General features: G+C 43.3%; 1 protein-coding gene across 1 annotated transcript in view; it reads right to left on the reverse strand.

Moving 5' to 3' along the window:
- LOC311111021 (DNA nucleotidylexotransferase-like) overlaps nucleotides 1–24,573 on the reverse strand; it is a gene marked incomplete at both ends in the record, with an annotated part of 151,731 nt that overhangs the window by 37,123 nt on the left and 90,035 nt on the right. The window contains one exon of the mRNA XM_084153712.1: nucleotides 18,256–18,388. Within this exon, the coding sequence (XP_084009838.1) occupies nucleotides 18,256–18,388 (133 nt within the window). The remainder of the gene's footprint in view (nucleotides 1–18,255; nucleotides 18,389–24,573) is intronic.

Below are 24,573 nucleotides of genomic sequence, written 5' to 3' on the forward strand. Positions count from 1 at the left end.
TGTATTCTAGTCAATGCTACTCCGACATTGCTCGTCCTAATATTTATATATTTCTTAATTCCATTCTTTTACTTTTAGATTTGTGTGTATTGTTGCGAATTGTTAGATACTACTGCACTGTTGGAGCTAGGAACACAAGCATTTTGCTACACCCGCAATAACATCTGCTAAATATGTGTATATGACCAATAACATTTTATTTTATTTTATTTGACACTGTTTATACACACCACATATTAATTTGTATGCTGGATTCTTGACATAGCCCACTCTAATATATCTATTGCTGTACTTACCATTCTTAATATATTCTGTGTATAAATTCTTCTGGTGTAGATACGTATAGATTGCATTTGGATTACTGTTACAGTGCTATTTGGGTTGTTAACCCAATGAGTCTCACCGCGACGCTGGCGCGATTTCGATTTCTATCCCCTTTTAACCATTGTGTATTTGTAATTTTGGGTTGTACCATTGGATTAGTCTAATTACCATTAGTCTGTGTAATTACCGGGGGCTGTGCTAGAGCAGTGTTTGTTAGATAAGGGCCAGGTGCCGGGTCTTTTTACAAAAACGTCTGTAGAGTCCGAAGGGTTTGAGCTACAAACTATTGAAAACTATTCATGAAAAGCTGAGACTCTCACAAACACGCACACGTTTTGCTCTATGACGCTCACAAGCTACACAAGAGTTATTAGAAAGTAAGGGGTTCTTCTACATAGAAGATCATAGGAAATCTAAGGACATAGTGTCTATAATACTGTAATAAGTGTCTATAATACTGTAATATATGGAAGACCAAACCGGCCATAATTAGAATTAAATAAATAAATAAATGCACATATAAATATATAAATAAATATATAAATAAATCCACACATTATTAAATAAATGACCAAGGAAATACAAAAACACTGACTAAAAGTAATTAATTCTCTACATATCTGTATGTATTTAATTATTTATATATGTATTATCTAATTATTCTAACTTTAATTCATTTAATTCATTTATATATTTATTCATTTATTTATTTCTGTATTTCTTCCTCCAATATGATAATGAGAGGGTGCCAATCAAATGTCTGTGGGTGGTATCTAACACACCATTGGTTGATCAATGTCACCGCACGTTGCTCGACTACTTTTGCCTGCTTTTGCACCACATATGTGAAGCTAGCCACAATAACGATTAGCCACAATAGTAGAATTTGTGGTTTGCCTTCAAAAGAAAAGTCCTGCGTTGAAACTGCCGCAAACAGATGCAAATAGTGGAATCATGCCATATTTGGTCTAAATAATGCTTAACAAGTTTGGGTTGTTGTTATATAAATTAAACAAAAGACAATAATTTGTTAATTTGACCAAAAAATTAAAATCTGTTGGATGTATTAGACGCTATGCCTTGCCTATGGATCTTACATTTACATTTACATTTTAGTCATTTAGCAGACGCTCTTATCCAGAGCGACTTACAGGAGCAATTAGGGTTAAGTGCCTTGCTCAAGGGCACATTTACGTCATTTAGCAGACGCTCTTATCCAGAGCGACTACAAATTGGTGCATTCACCCTATAGCCAGTGGGATAACCACTTTACAATTATACTTTTTTTTTTTTTTTTGGGGGGGGGGGGGTAGAAGGATTACTTTATCCTATCCCAGGTGTTCCTTAAAGAGGTGGGGTTTCAAATGTCTCCGGAAGGTGGTGAGTGACTCCGCTGTCCTGGCGTCGTGAGGGAGCTTGTTCCACCATTGGGGAGCCAGAGCAGCGAACAGCTTTGACTGGGCTGAGCGGGAACTATGCTTCCGCAGAGGAAGGGGAGCCAGCAGGCCAGAGGTGGATGAACGCAATGCCCTCGCCTGGGTGTAGGGACTGATCAGAGCCTGAAGGTACGGAGGTGCCGTTCCCCTCACTGCTCCATAGGCAAGCACCATGGTCTTGTAACGGATGCGAGCTTCAACTGGAAGCCAGTGGAGTGTGCGGAGGAGGGGGGTGACGTGAGAGAACTTGGGAAGGTTGAACACCAGACGGGCTGCGGCATTCTGGATGAGTTGTAGGGGTTTAATGGCACAGGCAGGGAGCCCAGCCAACAGCGAGTTGCAGTAATCCAGACGGGAGATGACAAGTGCCTGGATTAGGACCTGTGCCGCTTCCTGTGTAAGGCAGGGTCGTACTCTCCGAATGTTGTAGAGCATGAACCTGCAGGATCGGGTCACCGCCTTGATGTTGGCGGAGAACGACAGGGTGTTGTCCAGGGTCACGCCAAGGCTCTTCGCACTCTGGGAGGAGGACACAACGGAGTTGTCAACCGTGATCTTGGGTCCATAACATTTTCATATTAGCATCATAGCTCTTAATGCAGGACTTCAATTGTGGGAAATCACCTCACTATTCAGCCTATTGTGCGTATTGAACATTCATATTGCAATGTTTACCTATGGATCCTGGGTCCATGAAATGAGGTATCAGCCTACTCGGTGACACCCACAGAACACAACTGTGAAGAGTAATGTGGTTCATTTCACAGGGGTGTCAAAGTCCTGCAATAAGAGGTATGATGCTGATACCCCATTTCATTGAACCACAATCCATAGGTAAGGTTGTACAGTGAAATATAATTATGCCCCCAATTCAATTATGAAGTCTAATACACCCACAGTGTGATTTCAACTGATTTTTAATTTTTTGGACAAATTAACTAATTATTGTCTTTTGTTGAATTTATATAATAACATTCCAAACTTGTTAAGCATTATCTAGTGCAAACATGGCATGATTCCACTATTTGTGTCTGTTTCACTGCGGTACCTTTATTGTGAAGGCGAACCGCAAATTGCATTATTGGGGCTAATCTTTATTGTGGTTAGCTTCACATACAGTGCTGGCCGCTGCTGAAAAGGATGCCATAGGCGATATGCACAGGCGAGCATGGCGTATTTCCGGTTAAATCTCAGGATGGATGTAAACTTCCGGTTATCTTAGAATGCTGTGCTACCGTATGCTACCATTGAATGCTTGTCGTCAAAAACATCCGAAATGGTAAATTTTCGTCGTTGTTGTTGTTGTTTATCTTAATGTTTATGTTAATGTTTGTACTTGTAATACTTCGTCTTGACTTATAACACGATGACGTGTAAACGTACGAAAGTGTCCTTTCAAAAACGGGATGACAGCTCTTCCAGCCATCACTGCTGTGTGCCGCAATGTACAGTGTCTGCCAGATGCAATTCTTCTGTTAGTTTTTTTACTTTTCCCAAAGACAGTGAATTACATAAACGGTGGGTGATTAACATTCGACGAGTCAACTTTCTTACAACAAACACACGCGTCTGCAGCCGACACTTTCTAAGTGAAGATGTGATAGAGCCTCCGACTCCAGCTGGGCACAGACGTCTGAAGAAGGGAGCTGTTCCAGTGCTGTTTCAATGGAACAATTTCAGTCTTCCAGCCCCACGGCCCGGAGTTTGGGAAAGGATTGGCAGAGCAGTAGGAGAGTGGTGCAACATTGTAGCCTAGTACCAATAACAACAGTAGAGTGAAGGTTTTGCACCTAATTCCTCTTGAAAAGTAGAAACATCAAGTACAAAAGCAAGGAAGTTGGGCCATATGTTTATAAAGAAAGAAGTAAAGATGACAGGACAGTTTTGAGTAGAACATCAGCAGTTTGAAGAATAGCTGAGTGGAATATGTTACTGTCATTGCAGTCATCAAGTCAGGAAACAGTAGTAATCTCATTATTGTTTACATTTCAAACCAAACTCCAATTTGTTTACAACAGACCCAACAACAAAGCATGGCAATTCCCACTCAGCTACCCTGGTCTGTATTAGGCTACCACTGTTCAGCTATCGTGAAAACCACTCAAGTTCTAAAGTGTTCTCTTAGCAATGGCAATCAAAGCTGTGGTAACATTAAACGAGTAAAACCTGTGTTGAACGGAACCTTGAACAAGTTCAACAGAACTTTGAACGTGTCACTTAATCTAGTCCTACTCTCAGCTGGTGTGGTGGCTTTAGTTTCTTCATTGAGCGGTAGCAGTGGGCTCTCACAGAGATCACATGAAGTGAGAGGTATATACACATGATTAAACTTTATTTAAAGCATGATTAACCTAAAGCAGGACGGAGTCATGACTTAAAACACCAAAGCAAGGCTTCTAGCTCAGGCTAGCTAGCATTAGCATATTACCTTCAAAGTTGCAAAGAAAAGAAGAAACGTAAAATTTGAAGCCTTTATCCAGTTTGCTACGTGGTGTCGTACTGGATGTCCGGACGACCCTCCGTATATCATTAACAGATACTTTAGGTAACTCCAGCAAACACCTTGCAAACTTAATCTCTGCCATCATAACGGTCTACTGTGTGTTTTTTTCCGGTAACCGGAAATGCCCATGCATCCTTACGCCAATGCGGAAGTAATGCGTGCATAGAGCCTATCCAGCTTTTACGTGTGGAGGCATGCATCAAAAACGTGGGTCAGCTAGCTGCTACAAGGGACACATAGCTGAATAAATATATTTGCTAGCTATTCATCTGATTGATAAAGTTGATAAAAATTTAATTAACTAGCCAGCTATCTTGAAACTGCTGGGGGAAAGCTAGCTAACGTTATCTTAACCCCATCAACAGAGTTCACCTTAGCTAGCTAGATTTCTAGAAAATAACAACTAGCTATATCATTGGTAGCTATATTGGTAGGTAGTTACTGACTATTTGAACAGTTTTTGTCAGGCTACTTTGTTCCCTTTTTATTTATGCTTTCATGACTGAAAGTTGGCAAGAACAATGCCCCTCATTTTACTGCAAATAGGCTGTGTTTTCATATAATTCGTCTGATTAGGGGGCTTGTGCACATTTACATTAGTGTTTCATTAGCTAGTAAACTAAGTTACTGACTGACTAAGCTAATTCTTATTCATGTTTTTGTTGTATTTCAGGTGGTGTGGCATTGCTGACAGGCCAGGGGCCATATTCACAAAGAATCTCAGAGTAGTACTGATTTTAGGATAAGTTTTGCCTTCACACTGAGTACAATTCCATTGACAAGGGGGAGGTTATCCTAGATCACTATCCCTACTCTAAGACACTTTGTGAATATGACCCCTGGAAGAAAGATGTTGCCCAATACCTTGCACAGCAGTCCCACAGGACCCTAGAGCAGGGGTAGCAAACCCTGTTCCTGGAGTTTCAACTAGGCACAGCACCAGGGGTGCATTCAGTTCACTTGAACATTTGCTACGTTGCGGAACGGTTTGTACTGAACGCCACGTTTTCCCGAAACATTCATGTACGCTCTTGAACAGACAGATACCTTTGCTCCGTTCGGTGGGTGTGCCGGGGTGTGGCTTGAAGCAATGACTGAAGTATTTAAAGGGCAGCGGTGCATTTTGAACCCACAACCCAACCCCTCCCCGTCTTTCAACTAGTCGTTCAGTACAGTACCATTTCCGTTCAATTGAATATTCTATTATGTTTTTATGTACTGAACACAGCCCTGACCAACTGAACTAATTGATCAGTTGAGTGATTGCCTAAATTCAACACACCTGGTCTTCCAGGTCGGTTAAATCAAAAACACGAAGTGCCTGCGGCACTCCAGGACCAGGGTTGCCTACTCCTGCCCTAGAGGTACACTATATATACAAAAGTATGTGGACACCCCTTCAAATTAGTGGATTCGACTATTTCAGCCACACCCGTTGCTGACAGGTGTATAAAAATCGAGCACACAGCCATGCAAGCTACATAGACAAACATTGGCAGTAGAATGGCCTTACTGAAGAGCTCAGTGACTTTCAACGTGGCACCGTCATAGGATGCCACCTTTCCAACAAGTCAGTTCACTCACTACCGAGTTCCAAACTGCCTCTGGAAGCAACGTCAGCACAAGAACTGTACGTCGGGAGCTTCATGAAATAGGTTTCCATGGCCAAGCAGCTGCACACGACCCTAAGATCACCATGTGCAATTCCAAGTGTTGGCTGGAGTGGTGTAAAGCTCACCGCCATTGGACTCGGGAGCAGTGGAAATGCGTTCTCTGGAGTGTTGAATAACGCTTCACCATCTGACAGTCTGACGGACTAATCTGGGTTTGGCGGATGCCAGGAGAACGCTACCTACCTGCCTGAATGCATAGTGCCAACTGTCAAGTTTGGTGGAGGATGAATAATGGTCTGGGGCTGTTTTTCATGGTTCGGTCTAGGCTCCTTAGTTCCGGTGAAGGGAATTATTTTACGCTACAGCATACAATGACGTTCTAGATGACTCTGTGCTTCCAACTTTGTGGCAACAGTTTGGGGAAGGCCATTTCCTGTTTCAGCATGACAATGCCCCCGTGCACAAAGCGAGGTAAAAACAAAAATGGTTTGTCGATATTGGTGTGGAAGAACTTGACTGGCCTGCACAGAGCCCTGACCTCAACCCCATCGAACACCTTTGGGATGAATTGGAACGCTGACTGCGAGCCAGGCCTAATCGCCCAACATCAGTGCCCGACCTCATTAATGCTCTTGTGGCTGAATGGAAGCAAGTCCCTGTAGCAATGTTCCAACAGTGTTCTAGTGGAAAGCCTTCCCAGAAGAGCAGAGGCTGTTGATTTTTTATTTATTTTACCTTTATTTAACTAGCCAAGTCAGTTAAGAACAAATTCTTATTTACAATGACGGCCTACACCGGCCAAACCCGGACTACGCTGGGCCAATTGTGCGCCGCCCTATGGGACAGCCGGTTGTGATACAGCCTGGAATCGAACCAGGGGGTCTGTAGTGACGCCTCAAGCACTGAGATGCAGTGCCTTAGACCACTGCGCCACTCGGGAGCCTGTTATAGCAGCAAAGGGGGGACCAACTCCATATTAATGCCCATGATTTTGGAATGAGATGTTCGACGAGCAGGTGTCCACATACTTTTAATCATGTAGTGTATTAGTCAATGCTTATGAACTGAATATTGTATGTGAATTTTCATATATCAATGACACTAACAAAAGCAATGAATTGTTCAACAACGTGCAGTAAATGCTAACACAGCTTTGGTGATGAAAGGTACATAATGCATTTGTCATCTCCTATCAGGCCACTGCATGCCGTGACATGGGCCTGGATGGTGACACTGACTGAAGACTGTGGCCTTCAGTGGTAGCAGAAGCAAGGGGAGTAAAGCAACAGTCTCTCTGTGTCTCACAGCCATTCTGTCAGTATGTAACCTAACCGCTCAAATTCATACCAACAGCTACAGACACAAGTCTACTTGTCCCATTTTTCAATCTTGTCTGGGATATATATTTTAGCTGACACACCTGTGTGATGTCTGATATAGACTACCGGTCAAAAGTTTTAGAACATCTACTCATTCAAGGGTTTTTCTTTATTTTTACTATTTTCTACATTGTAGAATAATAGTGAAGACATCAAAACTATGAACACATATGGAATCATGTAGTAACCAAAAAAGTGTTAAACAAATCAAAATATATTTTATATTGGAGATTCTTCAAATAGCCACCCTTTGCCGTGATGACAGCTTTGCACACTTGGCATTCTCTCAACCAGCTTCATGAGGTAGTCACCTGTAATGCATTTCAATTAACAGGTGAGCACTTGTTGGCTGCTTTTCCTTCACTCTGCGGTTCGACTCATCCCAAACCATCTCAATCCGGTTGAGGTCGGGTGATTGTGGAGGCCAGGTCATCTTATGCAGAACTCCATCACTCTCTTTCTTGGTAAAATAGCCCTTACACAGCCTGGTGGTGTGTTGGGTCATTGTCCTGTTGAAAAACAAATGATAGTCCCAATAAGTCCAAACCAGATGGGATGGCGTATCGCTGCAGAATGCTGTGGTAGCCATAATGGTTAAGTATGCCTTGAATTCTAAATAAATCACAAACAGTGTCACCAGCAAAGCACCCCCCACACCATAACACCTCCTCCGCCATGCTTTACGATGGGAAATACACATGCAGAGATCATCCGTTCACCCACACTGCGTCTCACAAAGACATGGCGGTTGGAACCGAAAATCTCAAATTTGGACTCCAGACCAAACGACAAATTTCCCCCGGTCTAATGTCCATTGCTTGTGTTTCTTGGCCCAAGCAAGTCTCTGCTTATTATTGGTGTCCTTTAGTAGTGCATTCTTTGCAGCAATTCGACCATGAAGGTCTGATTCACACGGTCTCCTCTGAACAGTTGATGTTGAGATGTGTTTGTTACTTGAACTCTGTGAAGCATTTATTTGGGCTGCAATTTCGAAGGCTGGTAACTCTAATGAACTTATCCTCTGCAGCAGTGGTAACTCTGGGTCTTCCATTCCTGTGGCGGTCCTCATGAGAGCCAGTTTCATCATAGCGCTTTATGGTTTTTGCGACTGCACTTGAAGAAACGTTCAAAGTTCTTGACATTTTCCGTATTGACTGTCGTTTTTTCTTAGCTTATTCGAGCTGTTCTTGCCATAATATGGACTTGGTCTTTTACCAAATAGTGCTATCTTCTGTATACCCCCCCCCCCCCCCCCCCCCCCCCCCCCCCCCCCCCCCCCCCCCCCCACCTTGTCACAACACAACTGATTGGCTCAAACGCATTAAGAAGGAAAGAAATTCTACAAATTAACTTTTAAGAAGGCACACCTGTTAATTGAAATGCATTACAGGTGACTACCTCATGAAGCTGGTTGAGAGAATGCCAAGTGTGCAAAGCTGTCATCAAGGCAAAGGGTGGCTACTTGAAGAATCTCAAATATAAAATATATTTTGATTTGTTTAACACTTTTTTTGGTTACTACATGATTCCATGTGTGTTATTTCATAGTTTTGATGTCTTCACTATTATTATACAATGTAGAAAACAGTAAAAATAAAGAAAAAACCCTTGAATGAGTAGGTGTTCTAAAACATTTGACCGGTAGTGTGCATGAATAAAAGTATACTCACCTTGGACATAGGCTTTGCATTTACTTTAGACCTTTTCAATCAAAAGCTCCAAATGTTGTTTAAGTTAACACAGAAGTTAGTTAAAGTTAGTGACAAACATGCTATGAAAAAGTGAGTTTATACAAAATTATATTGCATTTGGTCATCCCCAAAATGTTGCCTTTAAAAGCCTTGATAGTTGCATCCTTCCACAGGGAACTGTTTGCATATAGCTGACAACAGGGTGTCAGGTTTTTTGATGTTATGCTCTAGAGTTCCATAGCCCAGCAGACTCACCTGGGGATAGGGGGATGGACATGTTAGTTTTGATAAAAGTCTGGGAGACTTTTACAGGGAGGAGAGAGCATGAGTTTTGGCGGGGGACAGTAAATCCAATCCAACCAGTGGCTCTGGATAATATGCCATGTCATCACACAGGCAGACTGGCACAGTGGTTTACACAGTGCATCTAGTTAACGTGAGCTAGCCAACATGCATTGCTTCTGACATGCCACGATCCTGCTTGCGTTACAACTGACAAATATTTAGCTACCTAGATAATAATGGTTTATGATAATTGTAGTTTAGTTCATTATCTAGCTAGCAAAGTGTAAAACTGAGACTGGCTGTAAAACGCAGCTAGCTAGCCAACTCAACTTGATCAGTTGTAGCCAAGCTAGCTAGCTTGACACTCAGTAACGTTAGCTTACCATGCTTTTCTGGACAACTGGACATTCCTCTCACCCATCCCGGTCGACTCCTTCTTGCCTACTGTCGTCTCTTGGTCTTCTTCTAGGTTCAAACCTATATGGGTGTAGTCCGGTGCCTTATCGTCAAAGGCAACACACTGGTAACACAGCCACCTAGTGCAGCTCAGTGTTCCAAAACTGTTCACCTGTTTCTACGTCAAGCAAGGTAAATGTTTCATTTGTTATTTTTTTGTGTTTTTATGGTGCACGTGCGGCACAGCAGTATATCATAGATTTTACGGTTCGAATCCCCAAGCCGACAAGGTGAAAAATCTATTGATGTGCCCTTGAGCAAGGCACTTAACCCTAATTGCTGCAGGGTCGCTGTTGATAATGGCTGACCCTGGCCGTGACCCTATTCTCTGAGGGTGTCTGTGGTGAGTTGGGATATGCAAAAAACACATTTATAATTCATAGGACAAATATAAGCACCCACCAAATGTCTAACAATAAATGTAAAAATGTGTTTAAAGGCCTTGATTGTTTAATTATAACATTATATTACTGAAATATGTAATATTTTTTAACTATATAATGCTCCTGCACTAATTGCATTAGCATTTTGGCATGTTTTTCTAGATTCAGAACATGGAGCAAACATTATCCTAAGGTCTAGATCAGAAAATACTTCAATACTTAAGCTTACACTGAGTATACAAAACATTAAGAACACCTGCTCTTTCCATGACATAGACTGACCAGGTGAATCCAGGTGACAGCTATGATACCTTATTGATGTCACCTAAACTTCAATCAGTGTAGATGAAGGGGAGGAGACAGGTTATAGAAGGATTTTTAAGCCTTGAGACAATTGAGACATGGATTGTGTGTGTGCCATTCAGAAGGTAAATGGACAAGACAAAAGATTGCAGTGCCTTTGAACGGGGTATGGTAGTAGGTGCCAGGCGTAATGGTTTGTGTCAAGAACTGCAGCACTGCTGGGTTTTTCACCCTCAACAGTTTCCTGTGTGTATCAAGAATGGTCCATCACCCAAAGGACATCCAGCTAACTTGACACAACTGTGGGAAGCATTGGAGTCAACATGGGCCAGTATCCCTGTGGTACGCTTTCGACACCTTGTAGAGTCCATGCCCCGAGGAATTTAGGCTCGTCTGAGGTCAAAAGGGGGGGTGCAACTCAATATTAGGAAGGTGTTCCTAATGTTTTGTATACTCAGTGTATATTACAGAACAGTGATTAACATGTTTTTACAGAATATTTACAAAAACATTATCTTAAAGGGAAATGTCACACTTTTTCAACTTCATATTCATCATCTCCAGCACCACCTCGAAATCAACTTATGTGAAAATGGCGCGTTTCTACGTTTTGTAGTAAAAAGGACAGCGGAAGATAAGCGATTCCAATGACATCAACCAGTTAGTAGCCAATTAGTAGGCAATGCCTACTCATAATTGGTTAAAATCACATGATGCACACCGATGACGTCATTGGAAACACATCTTTCTCTATCGTTTTTTTACAAATGCGCCATTTCCACATACAGTGAGGGAAAAAAGTATTTGATCCCCTGCTGATTTTGTATGTTTGCCCACTGACAAAGACATGACCAGTCTATAATTTTAATGGTAGGTTTATTTGAAAAGTGAGAGACAGAATAATAACAAAAAAATCCTGAAAAACGCATGTCAAAAATGTTATGAATTGATTTGCATTTTAATGAGGGAAATAAGTATTTGACCCCTCTGCAAAACATGACTTAGTACTTGGTGGCAAAACCCTTGTTGGCAATCACAGAGGTCAGACGTTTCTTGTAGTTGGCCACCAGGTTTGCACACATCTCAGGAGGGATTTTGTTCCACTCCTCTTTGCAGATCTTCTCCAAGTCATTAAGGTTTCGAGGCTGATGTTTGGCAACTCAAACCGTCTGCTCCCTCCACAGATTTTCTATGGGCGTACTGGAGACCAGGAGCGTTGAGCCGGCACACCCCGTCCTGGCTGGATGCCCATCTTCGCACGGCACGTGCGTGGTGCAAGCACAGGACGTACAGGACTGTGCCGGCGCACTGGGGACACAGTACGTAGCTCCGCATAACACATAGCTTGCCCAGTCATACGCTTCCTCGCGTGAGTACGGGGAGTTGGCTCTGCTCTAACCCTAGGCTCCGCCAACCACCCCGTGTGCCCCCCCCCAAATTGTATTGGGGCTGCTTCTCGGGCTTCCTCCTCGACCAGCCTCCTCCGTGTTGCCGTTGCTCCTCTCCTGCCTGGGCATTTACCTTAGCCCATGGTCCTCTCCCCGCAAATATCTCTTCCCATGACCACAAATTGCCCACCTGTGACATGGCTACTCGCTCCGCCTGGGCACGCCGCTTGGTCCTCGTTTGGTGGGATCTTCTGTCACGTTCGTTGAATGACGGTCAGACCAAGGCGCAGCGTGATATACGTAGATGTTTATTAAATTATAAACACAACGACAAAACAACAAACGAAACGAAACGTGAAGTCCAAGGTAGCACACACAACATACCTTACACGGAACAAGATCCCACAACCCACTAGTGCCAATAGGCTGCCTAAGTATGATCCCCAATCAGAGACAACGAGCTACAGCTGCCTCTGATTAGGAACCACACCGGCCAACATAGATCTACACATAATAGATCGAAACATAGAAAACACACAACAAAGAATATACACACCCTGACTCAACATTTAAGCGTCCCCTGAGTCAGGGCGTGACACTAGGCCACTCCAGGACCTTAATGTGCTTCTTCTTGAGCCACTCCTTTGTTGCCTTGGCCGTGTGTTTTGGGTCATTGTCATGCTGGAATACCCATCCAAGACCATTTTCAATGCCCTGGCTGAGGGAAGGAGGTTCTCACCCAAGATTTGACGGTACATGGCCCCGTCCATCGTCCCTTTGATGCGGTGAAGTTGTCCTGTCCCCTTAGCAGAAAAACACCCCCAAAGCATAATGTTTCCACCTCCATGTTTGACGGTGGGGATGGTGTTCTTGGGGTCATAGGCAGCATTCCTCCTCCTCCAAACACGGCGAGTTGAGTTGATGCCAAAGAGCTCGATTTTGGTCTCATCTGACCACAACACTTTCACCCAGTTCTTCTCTGAATCTGGGTGAAAGATGTTCATTGGCAAACTTCAGACGGCCCTGTATATGTGCTTTCTTGAGCAGGGGGACCTTGCGGGCACTGCAGGATTTCAGTCCTTCACGCGTAGTGTGTTACCAATTGTTTTCTTGGTGACTATGGTCCCAGCTGCCTTGAGATCATTGACAAGATCCTCCCGTGTCGTTCTGGGCTGATTCCTCACCGTTCTCATGATCATTGCAACTCCACGAGGTGATTTCTTGCATGGAGCCCCAGGCCGAGGGAGATTGACAGTTCTTTTGTGTTTCTTCCATTTGCGAATAATCACACCAACTGTTGTCACCTTCTCACCAAGCTGATTGGCGATGGTCTTGTAGCCCATTCCAGCCTTGTGTAGGTCTACAATCTTGTCCCTGACATCCTTGGAGAGCTCTTTGGTCTTGGCCATGGTGGAGAGTTTGGAATCTGATTGATTGATTGCTTCTGTGGACAGGTGTCTTTTATACAGGTAACCAGCTGAGATTAGGAGCACTCCCTTTAAGAGTGTGCTCCTAATCTCAGCTCGTTACCTGTATAAAAGACACCTGGGAGCCAGAAATCCTTCTTATTGAGAGGGGGTCAAATACTTATTTCCCTCATTAAAATGCAAATCAATTTATAACATTTTTGACATTGATTTTTTGTTGTTGTTATTCTGTCTCTCACTGTTCAAATAAACCTACCATTAAAATTATAGACTGATCATTTCTTTGTCAGTGGGCAAACGTACAAAATCAGCAGGGGATCAAATACTTTTTCCCCTCACTGTATGTTGATGGTGGGGTGGTGCTGGAGATGATGAATATGAAGTTTACCATTTTTGACATTTTCCTTTAAGGGTTTTTAAGGAATCCAACTCTTGAGAGAAATATTATTCCAAGTCACAGAGGGCTATTGCAAGAAACTACATAAGATAATCTTTCATTTACGCCAGTTTTTAGAATTCTAAACACTTTTGGAGAGTTTGAAATTGCAGTCCTTTGCTCAGGACAAAGGGACTTCCTACATGGAAATGTATAATATTGAAAATATTTAGAAAACAAGTATTTTCCTTTATAAAATTCTCTTAAATGTAATTTTTAAGTTCAAATAATGCAACAAAATCTATTATTTTCAACTATAAAATGTTTTAGTTTCCTTGCCGGACAAGGATTGTCCCGACTTTCAAGAATCCCTGAGGTACAATGCGTGTGTATGGTTATTCTCACTTTAATAACGGCTAGAGGGTTTTTATGAATTATACATCTAGGACAGTATGACTTGTATGCTTGCATATAGCATGGATGGATGGGTAGATAAAAAGGTCTACCAGGGTTTAGAATTAACATTCTGTACATTGAACTCCTGTATGTTATCAAATGATGTAAAGGTGCATGAGTGGAAGGCGGCATACTGTTTGGAACATTTGAATTATTTATGTAATAACATTTATTTTTGGTCTAATAGGTCTCCACTGCAGAGGTGTTTCATCAACCCTGAGAATATCTCCATGGCGATGCACATGTTCTCATTCCAGACAGTGCGATGTGAGGGTCAATTATGAACTTGATGGGGTCACCGGTCTCCAAGAACAATACCATAGCAACCAGTTCATGATGCAAATTAGTTTATTTTATCCGCTCTGCCTCACCCTTCAACAAATCAATCAAATATACTGAACAAAAATATAAACGCAACATACAACAATTTCATTGATTTTCCTGAGTTCCATTTCATATGAGGAAATTTTTGTGCATTCAAATTGCCATCGATAAATGCGATGTCTGTAGCTTATGCCTGCCTATACCATAACCCCACTGCCATCATGGGGCACTCGGTTCAGAACATTGACGTCAGCAAACCGCCCGCCCACACGACGCCATACACGTGGTCTGCGGTTGTGAGGACGGTTGGACGTACTGTCAAATTCTCTAAAACGATGTTGGAGGCGGCTTATGGTAGAGAAATTAACATTCAATTATCTGGCAACAGCTCTGGTGGACATTCCAGCAACCAACATGCCAATTGCACGCTCCCTCAAAACTTGAGACATCTGTGGCATTGTGATGTGTGACAGAACTGCACATATTAGAGTGACCTTTTATTGTCCCCAGCACAAGGTGCACCTGTGTAATGATCATGCTGTTTAATCAGCTTATTGATATGCCACACCTGTCAGGTGGATGGATTATCTTGGCAACGGAGAAATGCTCACTAAAAGGGATGTAAACAAATGTGCACAATATTAGAGAGAAATCATATTTTTGTGCATATGGAACATTTCTGGAATCTTTTATTTAATCTCATGGAACATGGGAGCAACACTTTACATGTTGCGTTTATATTTTTGTTCAGTATAAATAGTCTACAGTTTCCTCCTCTCAACTCCAATCATAATGTTAACTACCCATGATCATCACTTTTTTCTTCTCTTCCTCTTTCCCCCATGAAGACAATATTTACATAATCAAATATCATTCCAGCTGCCATCCCTCCTTAGGGTACAAGAGTCATGTGACATTGCCAGCTGTTTCCAGAAGAACAACCGCACTGGAATGGAGAGGTTATTGGCACACAGGCCACACAGTATGCTTGTGTGGCCGCCCAGAGCGTTACAAAGAACTATACTTCCACAATTGTCTATAAAGTGAGGTTTCCAAAATTGCAGGTGACAGGAATCTTTTCAGAAATAACCTGACGGGAGTGGGGAGTGTAACTTTCCTAAAAATAGACAAATAAGATCATTTTATTTATTTTTCATCACCAAGAGTGTGTCTCTTTCCACTGATTTTACCTACAGTATATGGAGGACATACCTGAACGATAGAGAGTGAGAGGGTGAGAGAGAGAGAGACATAGAGAGAGAGACAGACAGGGTTGGGTGAGAGATGATAGGCATTATGGTTAGCAATGTGGTTAAGGTTAGGGTTAAACGCCCACTCCAGTAGAAATTGAAAGACGATGACCAGTGCTTACCCATGATGTTGCACAACGAGGTAAGTCAATAAGCCATCATTTTAGTCAAAGTATGATATATTTGGCATTGAAGTGCCAAACCCGAATGTGTGACTTCAGATGTTTCTGAGTTTTCCACGTCTTTTCTTATGAGATGACAAGCAAATTATTTTCAGCCTAGGATTTGTTTAAGGGCTGTATTTTATTTAAATGTTACCACCAACCAGCCTGGCAATGTTTATTAATCAGAAACACCTGCTGCAAAGTTCCTCCTATTCGCGAGTTGACTGAGAGCCAAACAGCTTTTCTCTGTAGCCTACACTTTGGTTTCCTCTAGATAATACAGCCCCAAAGTCAAAATTGGCTATACAAATTCATGAAAACAAAAATGAGCTCTTTGGTCTTAATTTAAGATTAGGCTAAAGTTAACAGTGTGGTTAGGGTTAAAGTGAGAGTTAGGATTAAAATCTGGTTTTAAGAAGAGAAAATGTAGAAATAGACGGGATTCATGATTTAGTGACTGTTAACTAGTGACTGTCACGATCGTTTACGGATGAGACGGACCAAGGCGCAGCGTGATAAGCGTACATATTTATTAACGTACTGAACACGAACAAAACAACAAACAAACGATACGTGAAGTCCAAGGTAGACTAATAACATACCTATACGGAACAAGATCCCACACAGACTGGTGCCAAACGGCTGCCTAAGTATGGTCCCCAATCAGAGACAACGAACTACAGCTGCCTCTGATTGGGAACCACCCTGGCCAACATAGATCTACACGATCTAGAAACTCAAACATAGAAAACTAAACATAGAAACTACACACCCTGGCTCAACATTTAAGAGTCCCCAGAGCCAGGGCGTGACAGTGACGACCCTATGCTTGGCCGCCTTGCCATGGAGCAAATTAAAATAGGGGGTGCAAACTAAGATTTTTGCACCTCCCCAGCAAATTATCATAATACATTGGATACTTTGTCAAGTTTCACTTATTTTTGAGCTAGTCTCCATAAAAAAAACATATGACCATTTTATAAATGGCAAAATTGCGTGATATGATTATATTTTATAACCTCGCTCACCCCGTCGCCCCAAGATGAATGGTTTTGACCACTAACGTTTCAGACAAATTCGTTTTGCATGGCCCGGTGCCCCAGGTGTGCAGGGTTTGCTCATTTTCGACCATTCCATTGATTCTAAAGTGAAATCTCCACACACACGGGGCAATGGCCCATGCAAAACGAACTTGCCATTGCTTCAATACATACTCCAAACCGTTCAATAGTTAGGCTATCCATATTACCGGAGCTTATAGTTTTTCTATTTCTATGGCGGATTCCCGGCCGAAATTTAGATAATGCATTGATATATAGCTAGCTCGCTTGCTGTAATGATAACAGAGAGGACAAAGAATATAGCTATTTGATCATGTCCGTGTACATGTCCAAATATTAATGACATCTGGAATCCGACACAGTTTCACTGGAATTATAAAATGGCAAGAGTCAGACAAACGTCAACCCTCAACATGTCAACAGCTCGTATACAGTATGCCTGTCTTAACTGAAATGGTGCTCACATAACTTTCATTAGCTAGCTAAGGTTAGCATGCTAGCTAGTTACATTGACAGCTGTCAGTCAGTGCCCTATTTGTTGTTATTTCTCTGCTACACTTGGAAATCACCACAACGTTCCCACCCCCAATTCCTGAATACGTATTACCAGCCTGCGCCAGTCTTCGAGGTGAAACCTAAACAAGAATTTCCACTGTAGGAATGACTTGAAATATATTGCGGCAACTTTAAGGTTAGGGTTAGGTTTCAAATCTGATTTTATGACTTTGTGGCTGTGGTAGCTAGTGACCACTGCAGAGCTGCCTCCAGAACATGACAATAAATGCCCCAACCTGCGATACAGAAAGAAAGAGATGGTTGGAGGACGAGGACAGGTCAGAAAGAGCTATAAGAGATATAAGTGGAACAGACTGTTGACAAAGCAGCAGAAGGCCTGTCACTCCTGTAGAGAAGAGGTGGCTGTCCTTATCGCCAGACTGCTCATGCATTATTTAACCACACACCACCACCGGATACGGCAACATCTTTACAATACCATAGAGCACGGTGCTCCGAGCTCACTGAAGCACACTGTGCCACACACAAATAGAGCACAAAGGAAACTGACATAAAGAGAAAGTGATGGCGCAGGATGTGAACAAACGGACCCACTTTGTATCCGCCTACCCAGCCTTTTAAGTTAATGTAGCCGTTCATTGTGAACATGGTAATGTCATGTAAATGACATTGGTTTAGATGCTGAATGTACAGTAATTACTGAAGTGTAACACATGACTGATGCTTCTGTACACACTCTTCTCTCTTGCGTGGCACGAACAAAATAACCATGTCTGTCATATGTAGAATGAAAACAACAAGAAACTAAGAAATACTATTGCATACTGTACAGAAAGTGTTGCAATGGCTCACTATTTAAAATTCACTAACATACACAAATACATCCACACTGACAAGCTGAGAGAAGAGTTGTACTGTACCTGCGAAAGCCACCTGTCAGAGCCAGTATAGCATCGGGTGCGATCCAGTGGGAAGTCTCTTCAATGATGCATCTAAGAGCTTTGGCCTCGGCTTTACTGACAGCCTTGGAGATGTCCCTGTAATACAGGAAACCTGAGGGGAAAAGATAAACATCACTATGAGCTGTCTGTCTGAAGTGGGCAATAGTTACAGTAGCATTTGCATTGTGGACTATGTATAGGGTTGCAAAGGCAGGTAGTATTCCCAGTAACCTTCCAAATGTACCAGTAATTTACCAGTAATTTTGGAAACGTTCAAGAATTTTGTGAATTTTCATAAAATGTTTTTCATATGAAAACTAGAATCACAAAGCTTTAAAACATTATCCTAAGTATAACCCATCAACTTAGTGAATATCGTAGCTTTTTAATATGAAGATTTCAGCATGGAATATATTTTACATGTTTTAAACATTCTGACGTAAAGATACATGAAACTGATTATGCTACATGACACACTAATGTGTAAATAAAATGTCTCATGCATGGGGAATGCATTTAACACTACACACTGAAGTGTTAAAGCTCTCTGAGCCCTAAAAATCGTGGGAATATAAGCTAATTGATGTTCAAGGACTACACTCTCAAAAATGGTTATTGAGGGGTTCTTTGTCAGGGGTGAGGGTGATACAGTATGTGTAACAATTGTTTTGCATATCAGGAAGGGTTCTTTACTGCTGTGATGGTTGTGAAGAACCATCCTGTTCTTTCCCTCTCCACCATGTTTTCCTTTATGCCATGAAATGCTACACTGATAAAAAGTTCCTGCGTCCCGAGTGGCACAGCAGTCTAAGGCACTGCATCGCAGTGCTAGAGACATCACTACAGACCCGGGTTCGATCCCAGGCTGTGTTGCAACCGGCCGTGACCGGGAGACCCGTGAGACGGCGCACAATTGACTCAGCGTCGTCCGGTTTAGGGGAGGGTTTGGCCGGGATTTCCTTGTCCCATCACGCTCTAGGGACTCCTCGTGGCGGGCCGAGCACCTGACTTCGGTCGCCAGTTGGAAGGTGTTACCTCCGACACATTGGTGCGGCTGGCTGCCAGTTTAAGCGAGCAGTGTGTCTAGAAGCAGTGCGGTTTGGCAGGGTCGTGTTTCAGAGGACTCATGGCTCGCAACCTTCGCCTCTCCCGAGTCCGTACGGGAGTTGCAGCGATGGGACAAGACTGTAACTACCAATTGGATATCACAAAATAGGGAGAGAAAGAGGTTAAAAAAACATGTCATTTTACAGTACACTACAGGCAGTGAAAGTACAATAAACAACAACAAGTTACTGAATTTTGTGGAAGTGTTGTACAAGTTTAAGTGGTTGCTGGTTAAGTTGTCAAAGGTTGAGTACCTCTTTTAACACTTTCAGTTCTGCTATATTTGTAAGAGAATGTGACGAAGAGATCCACTGTCCTTTTACTGCAGTGGGCTAAATCAGGGTCACACAGAGTGTGTCTTGGTAGTCTTAAACAAATCTACTTTGAAACAAAAGTATACACCTCACACACATGGTTATGGGCTTAAAAAAAGAAGACGCCTGTATCATCTCAGATATAGAGTTGAAATGTATTACATTTTGAGTTTGCATCCCAATATTACACTTTATATACTTCACAGAAGACTGAAATATAACAAAACACTTTGAAATAGAAACACCAGATTATCGACAAGTTTTTGGAAATTATGTTTACGAAGACATTATTAAAAACATTAATAACATTCCACCCATGAGGCCACTAGATCATTTGACTGCAGGAAAGGGCTACCATTAGTTGACAAGTACTAAGCATTCTTTCTGGTGAGCACACTTGGGACAGCCTCACCTTGCCTCAACCTCTTGGATCATATGTATCCTGGCGCCGACAAAGATGGCGGCCTCGCGACTAGCTCTTAGGAAACTTTGCGGTATTTTTTTATGTATTTATGATTTTTTTTACATTATTAGTTCAGAAAGTGTTTTGTGTCATTACATACAGCCGGGAAAAACTATTGGATATCAGAGCGGCGGTAACTCACCAGCATTATGACCAGGAATACGACTTTCCCGAAGCAGATCCTTTGTTTGCTCTCCCCAGGGCAATTGAATTGATTCCAGTGGCTGACCCAAAACATCGCCGGCGAAGGAGAGGCACTTGGAGCGGCCTGCTGGTTTGACTTAGGAGCACAACACCCACCGCTTCCAGGTATATTACTCGCTAATGTTCAGTCTTTGGATAGCAAGGTCGACGAGCTCAGGACAAGGATTTCTTTCCAGAGAGACATCAGGGCCTGTAACATACTTTGTTTCACGGAAACATGGCTCTGTCAGGATATTCTGTCATCACGCAGACAGAAATAAATAACTCTCCGGGAAGCAGAAGGGCGGAGGTGTGTGTTTCATGATTAACGACTCATGGTGTAATTGTAGTAACATACAGGAACTCAAGTAGCTTTGTTCGCCCAACCTAGAATACCTCACAATCAAATGCCGACCGTATTATCTCCCAAGATAATTTTATTCGGTTATAGTCACGGCCGTGTATATCCCCCCTGAAGCCAATACCACGACGGCCCTCAAAGAACTTCACTGGACTTTATGCAAACTGGAAACCACATATCCTGAGGCTGCATTTATTGTAGAAGGGGATCTTAACAAAGCAAATTTGAGGACTAGGCTACCGAAGTTCTATCAACATATTGACTGTTGTACACGGGCAGCAAAAATTCTCGACCATTGCTATTCGAACTTCCGGGATGGTTATAAGGCCCTCCACCGCCCTCCTTATGGCAAATCTGACCACGACTCCATTTTGCTCCTCCCTTCCTATAGGCAGAAACTCTAACAGGAAGTACCCGTGCTGAGGACTATTCAACGCTGGTTTGAACAATCGGAATCCACACTTCAAGATTGTTTTGATCACGCCTACTGGGATATGTTCTGGGTAGCTTGCAAAAATAATTTAGACGAATACACTGAAACGGTGACTGAGTTTATCAGGAAGTATATAGGAGATGTTGTGCCCACTGTGACTATTAAAACCTACCCTAACCAGAAACCGTGGATAGATGGCAGCATTCATTCAAAACTGAAAACGCAAACCACCTCATTTAACCATGGCAAGGAGACTAGGAATATGGCAGAATACAAACAGTGTAGCTACTCACTCCGCAAGGCAATTCAACTGGCAAAACATCAGTATAGAGACAAAATGGAGTCGCAATTCAATGGCTCAGACATGAGACGTATGTGGCAGGGTCTACAGACAATCACGGACTACAAAAGGAAAATCAGCCACGTTGCCGACACTGACGTCTTACTGGTCAAGCTAAACACCTTCTTCGCCCACTTTGAGGATGACACAGTGCCACCAACGTTGCCCACTACCAAGGACTGTGGGCTCTCTCCTTCTCCGTGGCCGATGTAAGTAAGACATTTAAGCACGTTAACCCCCACAAGGCTGCCGGCCCAGACGGCATCCCTAGCCGCGTCCTCAGAGCATGCGCAGACCAGCTAGCTGGTGGGTTTGCGGACATATTCAATCTCTCCCTATCTAAGTCTGCTGTCCCCACATGCTTCAAGATGGCCACCATTGTTCCTGTACCCAAGAAAGTAAAGGTAACTGAACTAAATGACTGTTCATTGACTACAGCTCATCATTCAACACCATTGTACCCTCCAAGCTCATCATTAAGCTCGAGGCCCTGGGTCTGAACCCCACCCTGTGAAACTGGGTCCTGGACTTACTGACGGGCCGCCCCCAGGTGGTGAAGGTATGAAACAACATCTCTACTTCGCTGATCCTCAACACTGGGGCCCCTCAAGGGTGCGTGCTCATCCACCTCCTGTACTCCCTGTTCACCCATGACTACGTGGCCATGCATGCCTCCAACTCCATCATCAAGTTTGCAGATGACACAACAGTAGTAGGCTTGATTACCAACAATTACAAGACAGCCTACAGGGAGGAGGTGAGGGCTCTGGGAGTGTGGTGCCAGGAAAATAACCTCTCCCTCAACGTCAACAAAACAAAGGAGATGATCCTTACAGATGCACAATTAAGAGCATCCTGTCGGGCTGTATCACCACCTGGTACGGCAACTGCACCGCCCGCAATCGCAGGGCTCTCCAGAGGGTGGTGCGGTGTGCCGAACGCATTACCGGGGGCAAACTATAGGAAGGCCAAAAAAATCATCAAGGACATCAACCCCACGAGCCACTGCCTGTTCACCCCGCTATCATCCAGAAGGTGAGGTCAGTACAGGTGCATCAAAGCTGGGACCGAGAGACTGAAAAACAGCCTCTATCTCAAGGCCATCAGACTGTTAAATAGCCATCATCAGCACATTAGAGGCTGCTGCTGCCTATTGAAATCCCTGGCCACTTTAAGAAATGGAACACTAGTCACTTTAAGAAATGGAACACTAGTCACTTTAATAATGTTTACATATCTTGCGTTACTCATCTCATATGTATATACTGTATTCTATAATATTCTACTGTATCTTAGTCCATGCCGCTCTGTCATTGCTTGTCCATATATGTATATATTATTAAATTCCATTCCTTACTAGATGTGTGTGTATTGGGTATATGTTGTGAAATTTGTAGATATTACTTGTTAGATATTTCTGCACTGTCAGAGCTAGAAGCACAATCATTTCGCTACACCCGCAATAACATCTGCTAAACACGTGTATGTGACATATACAATTTGATGTGATTTGATTTGGTTGACAGCAAACTGACCTTCCTGTCACACCATCAGGTAAGTGAGCGTGACAGAAATCAGCCACGGGAAGTTACTGTGAATTTTACAATAACTACAGTGCCTTCAGAAAGTATTCATACCCGTTTACTTATTCCACATTTTGTTGAGTTACAGCCTGAATTCAAAATTACTTAAATACATATTTTTCCTCACCATCTACACACAATACCCCATAATGACAAAATGAAATGCAAATATTTGAAAGACACAATTGGCCTCGTGGTGAAATCCCTGAGCACAGTCCTTCCTCTCTGGCAAATGAGTTTGGAGGGACGTCTGTATCTTTGTAGTGATTGGGTGTATTGATACACCATCCAAAATGTAATTAATAACTTTTTTTTACCCATCTATCAATAGGTGCCCTTCTTTGCGAGGCATTGGAAAACCTCCCTGGTCTTTGTGGTGAAATCTGTGTTTGAAATTCACTAGTCGTCTGAGGGATCTTACAGATAATTGTATGTGTGGGGTACAGAGATGAGGTAGTCACACAAAAATCATGTTAAACACTATTATTGTCACGACTTCCTCCGAAGCTGCCTCCTCTCCTTGTTCTGGCAAGCTTCGGCGTCAGTCGTCACTGGCCTTCTAGCCACTGCCGCATCTCATCTCATCATTCCATTTGTTTTGTCTTGTCTATTACACACTCCTGGTACATATCCCCTCATTAGTACGTGTATAAGTGTTCCCTCTGCCCCCTTGTCCTTGTGGGTGATTGTTTAATGTGAGGAGAGAGTAGCTCGGTTGAGCTCCGTCTATTTTGTATTGCCGGGGTATATTTTCCCTGTGTGCCTGTTTTGTTCCAGTGCGCCTGTTTTGCGCACTGGACTGTTTGACGCTATATAGCGTAACTCTGTATTCCGGAATAAACTCTGTATTCTGTGATTTACCCTCCTGCACCTGACTCCTTCAAATCACCCATCACAGAATCACCCACCTGCTATGGAGTCAGCGGAGAGGAGCGCATGCCTGGAGTCGTGGCACGGGTCCAGGAGCATTCGACGATGCTAGCCAGCTTGGGAGAAGCGATGGATCGGGTTCTCCAGGTCGTCCAACGCCTTGAGAGGAGAGGACCCGATCTGTCGAGACCAGCTGGGCGACCGGATCCAGCCACCCACACCCCAGCACACAGAGGGATCCAGATATCCCGACCACGGAAGTTCGACGGGACAGCTGCTCTCTGCCAGCGATTCCTCCTCCAACTGGAGCTCTGTTATTCCAGCATCAACCCGGCCCCATCGGAGCGGGAGAAGGTGTCCGCCCTCATCTCCTGCCTCTCGAGGAAAGCCCTGGAGTGGGCCAACACGGTCTGGAATGAAGGAGGAGCTGCATTGGACAATTACGGGGAGTTTGCTCACCTCTTTTGGGCTGTCTTCGATCACCCACCCGAGGGTCGAGAGGCAGGCGAGCAGCTGGTCCACCTGACCAGGGGACGAGGATCGCGCAGGACTTCGCCCTGGAGTTCCGGACTCTAGCAGCTGGGTCCGGGTGGAATGAGCGGGCCCTCATCAACCACATCCTGTGCCATCTGCGGGAGGACGT

This window comes from Coregonus lavaretus (genome assembly GCF_964263955.1).
Source record: "Coregonus lavaretus genome assembly, chromosome: 36".
Classification (NCBI taxonomy): domain Eukaryota; kingdom Metazoa; phylum Chordata; class Actinopteri; order Salmoniformes; family Salmonidae; genus Coregonus; species Coregonus lavaretus.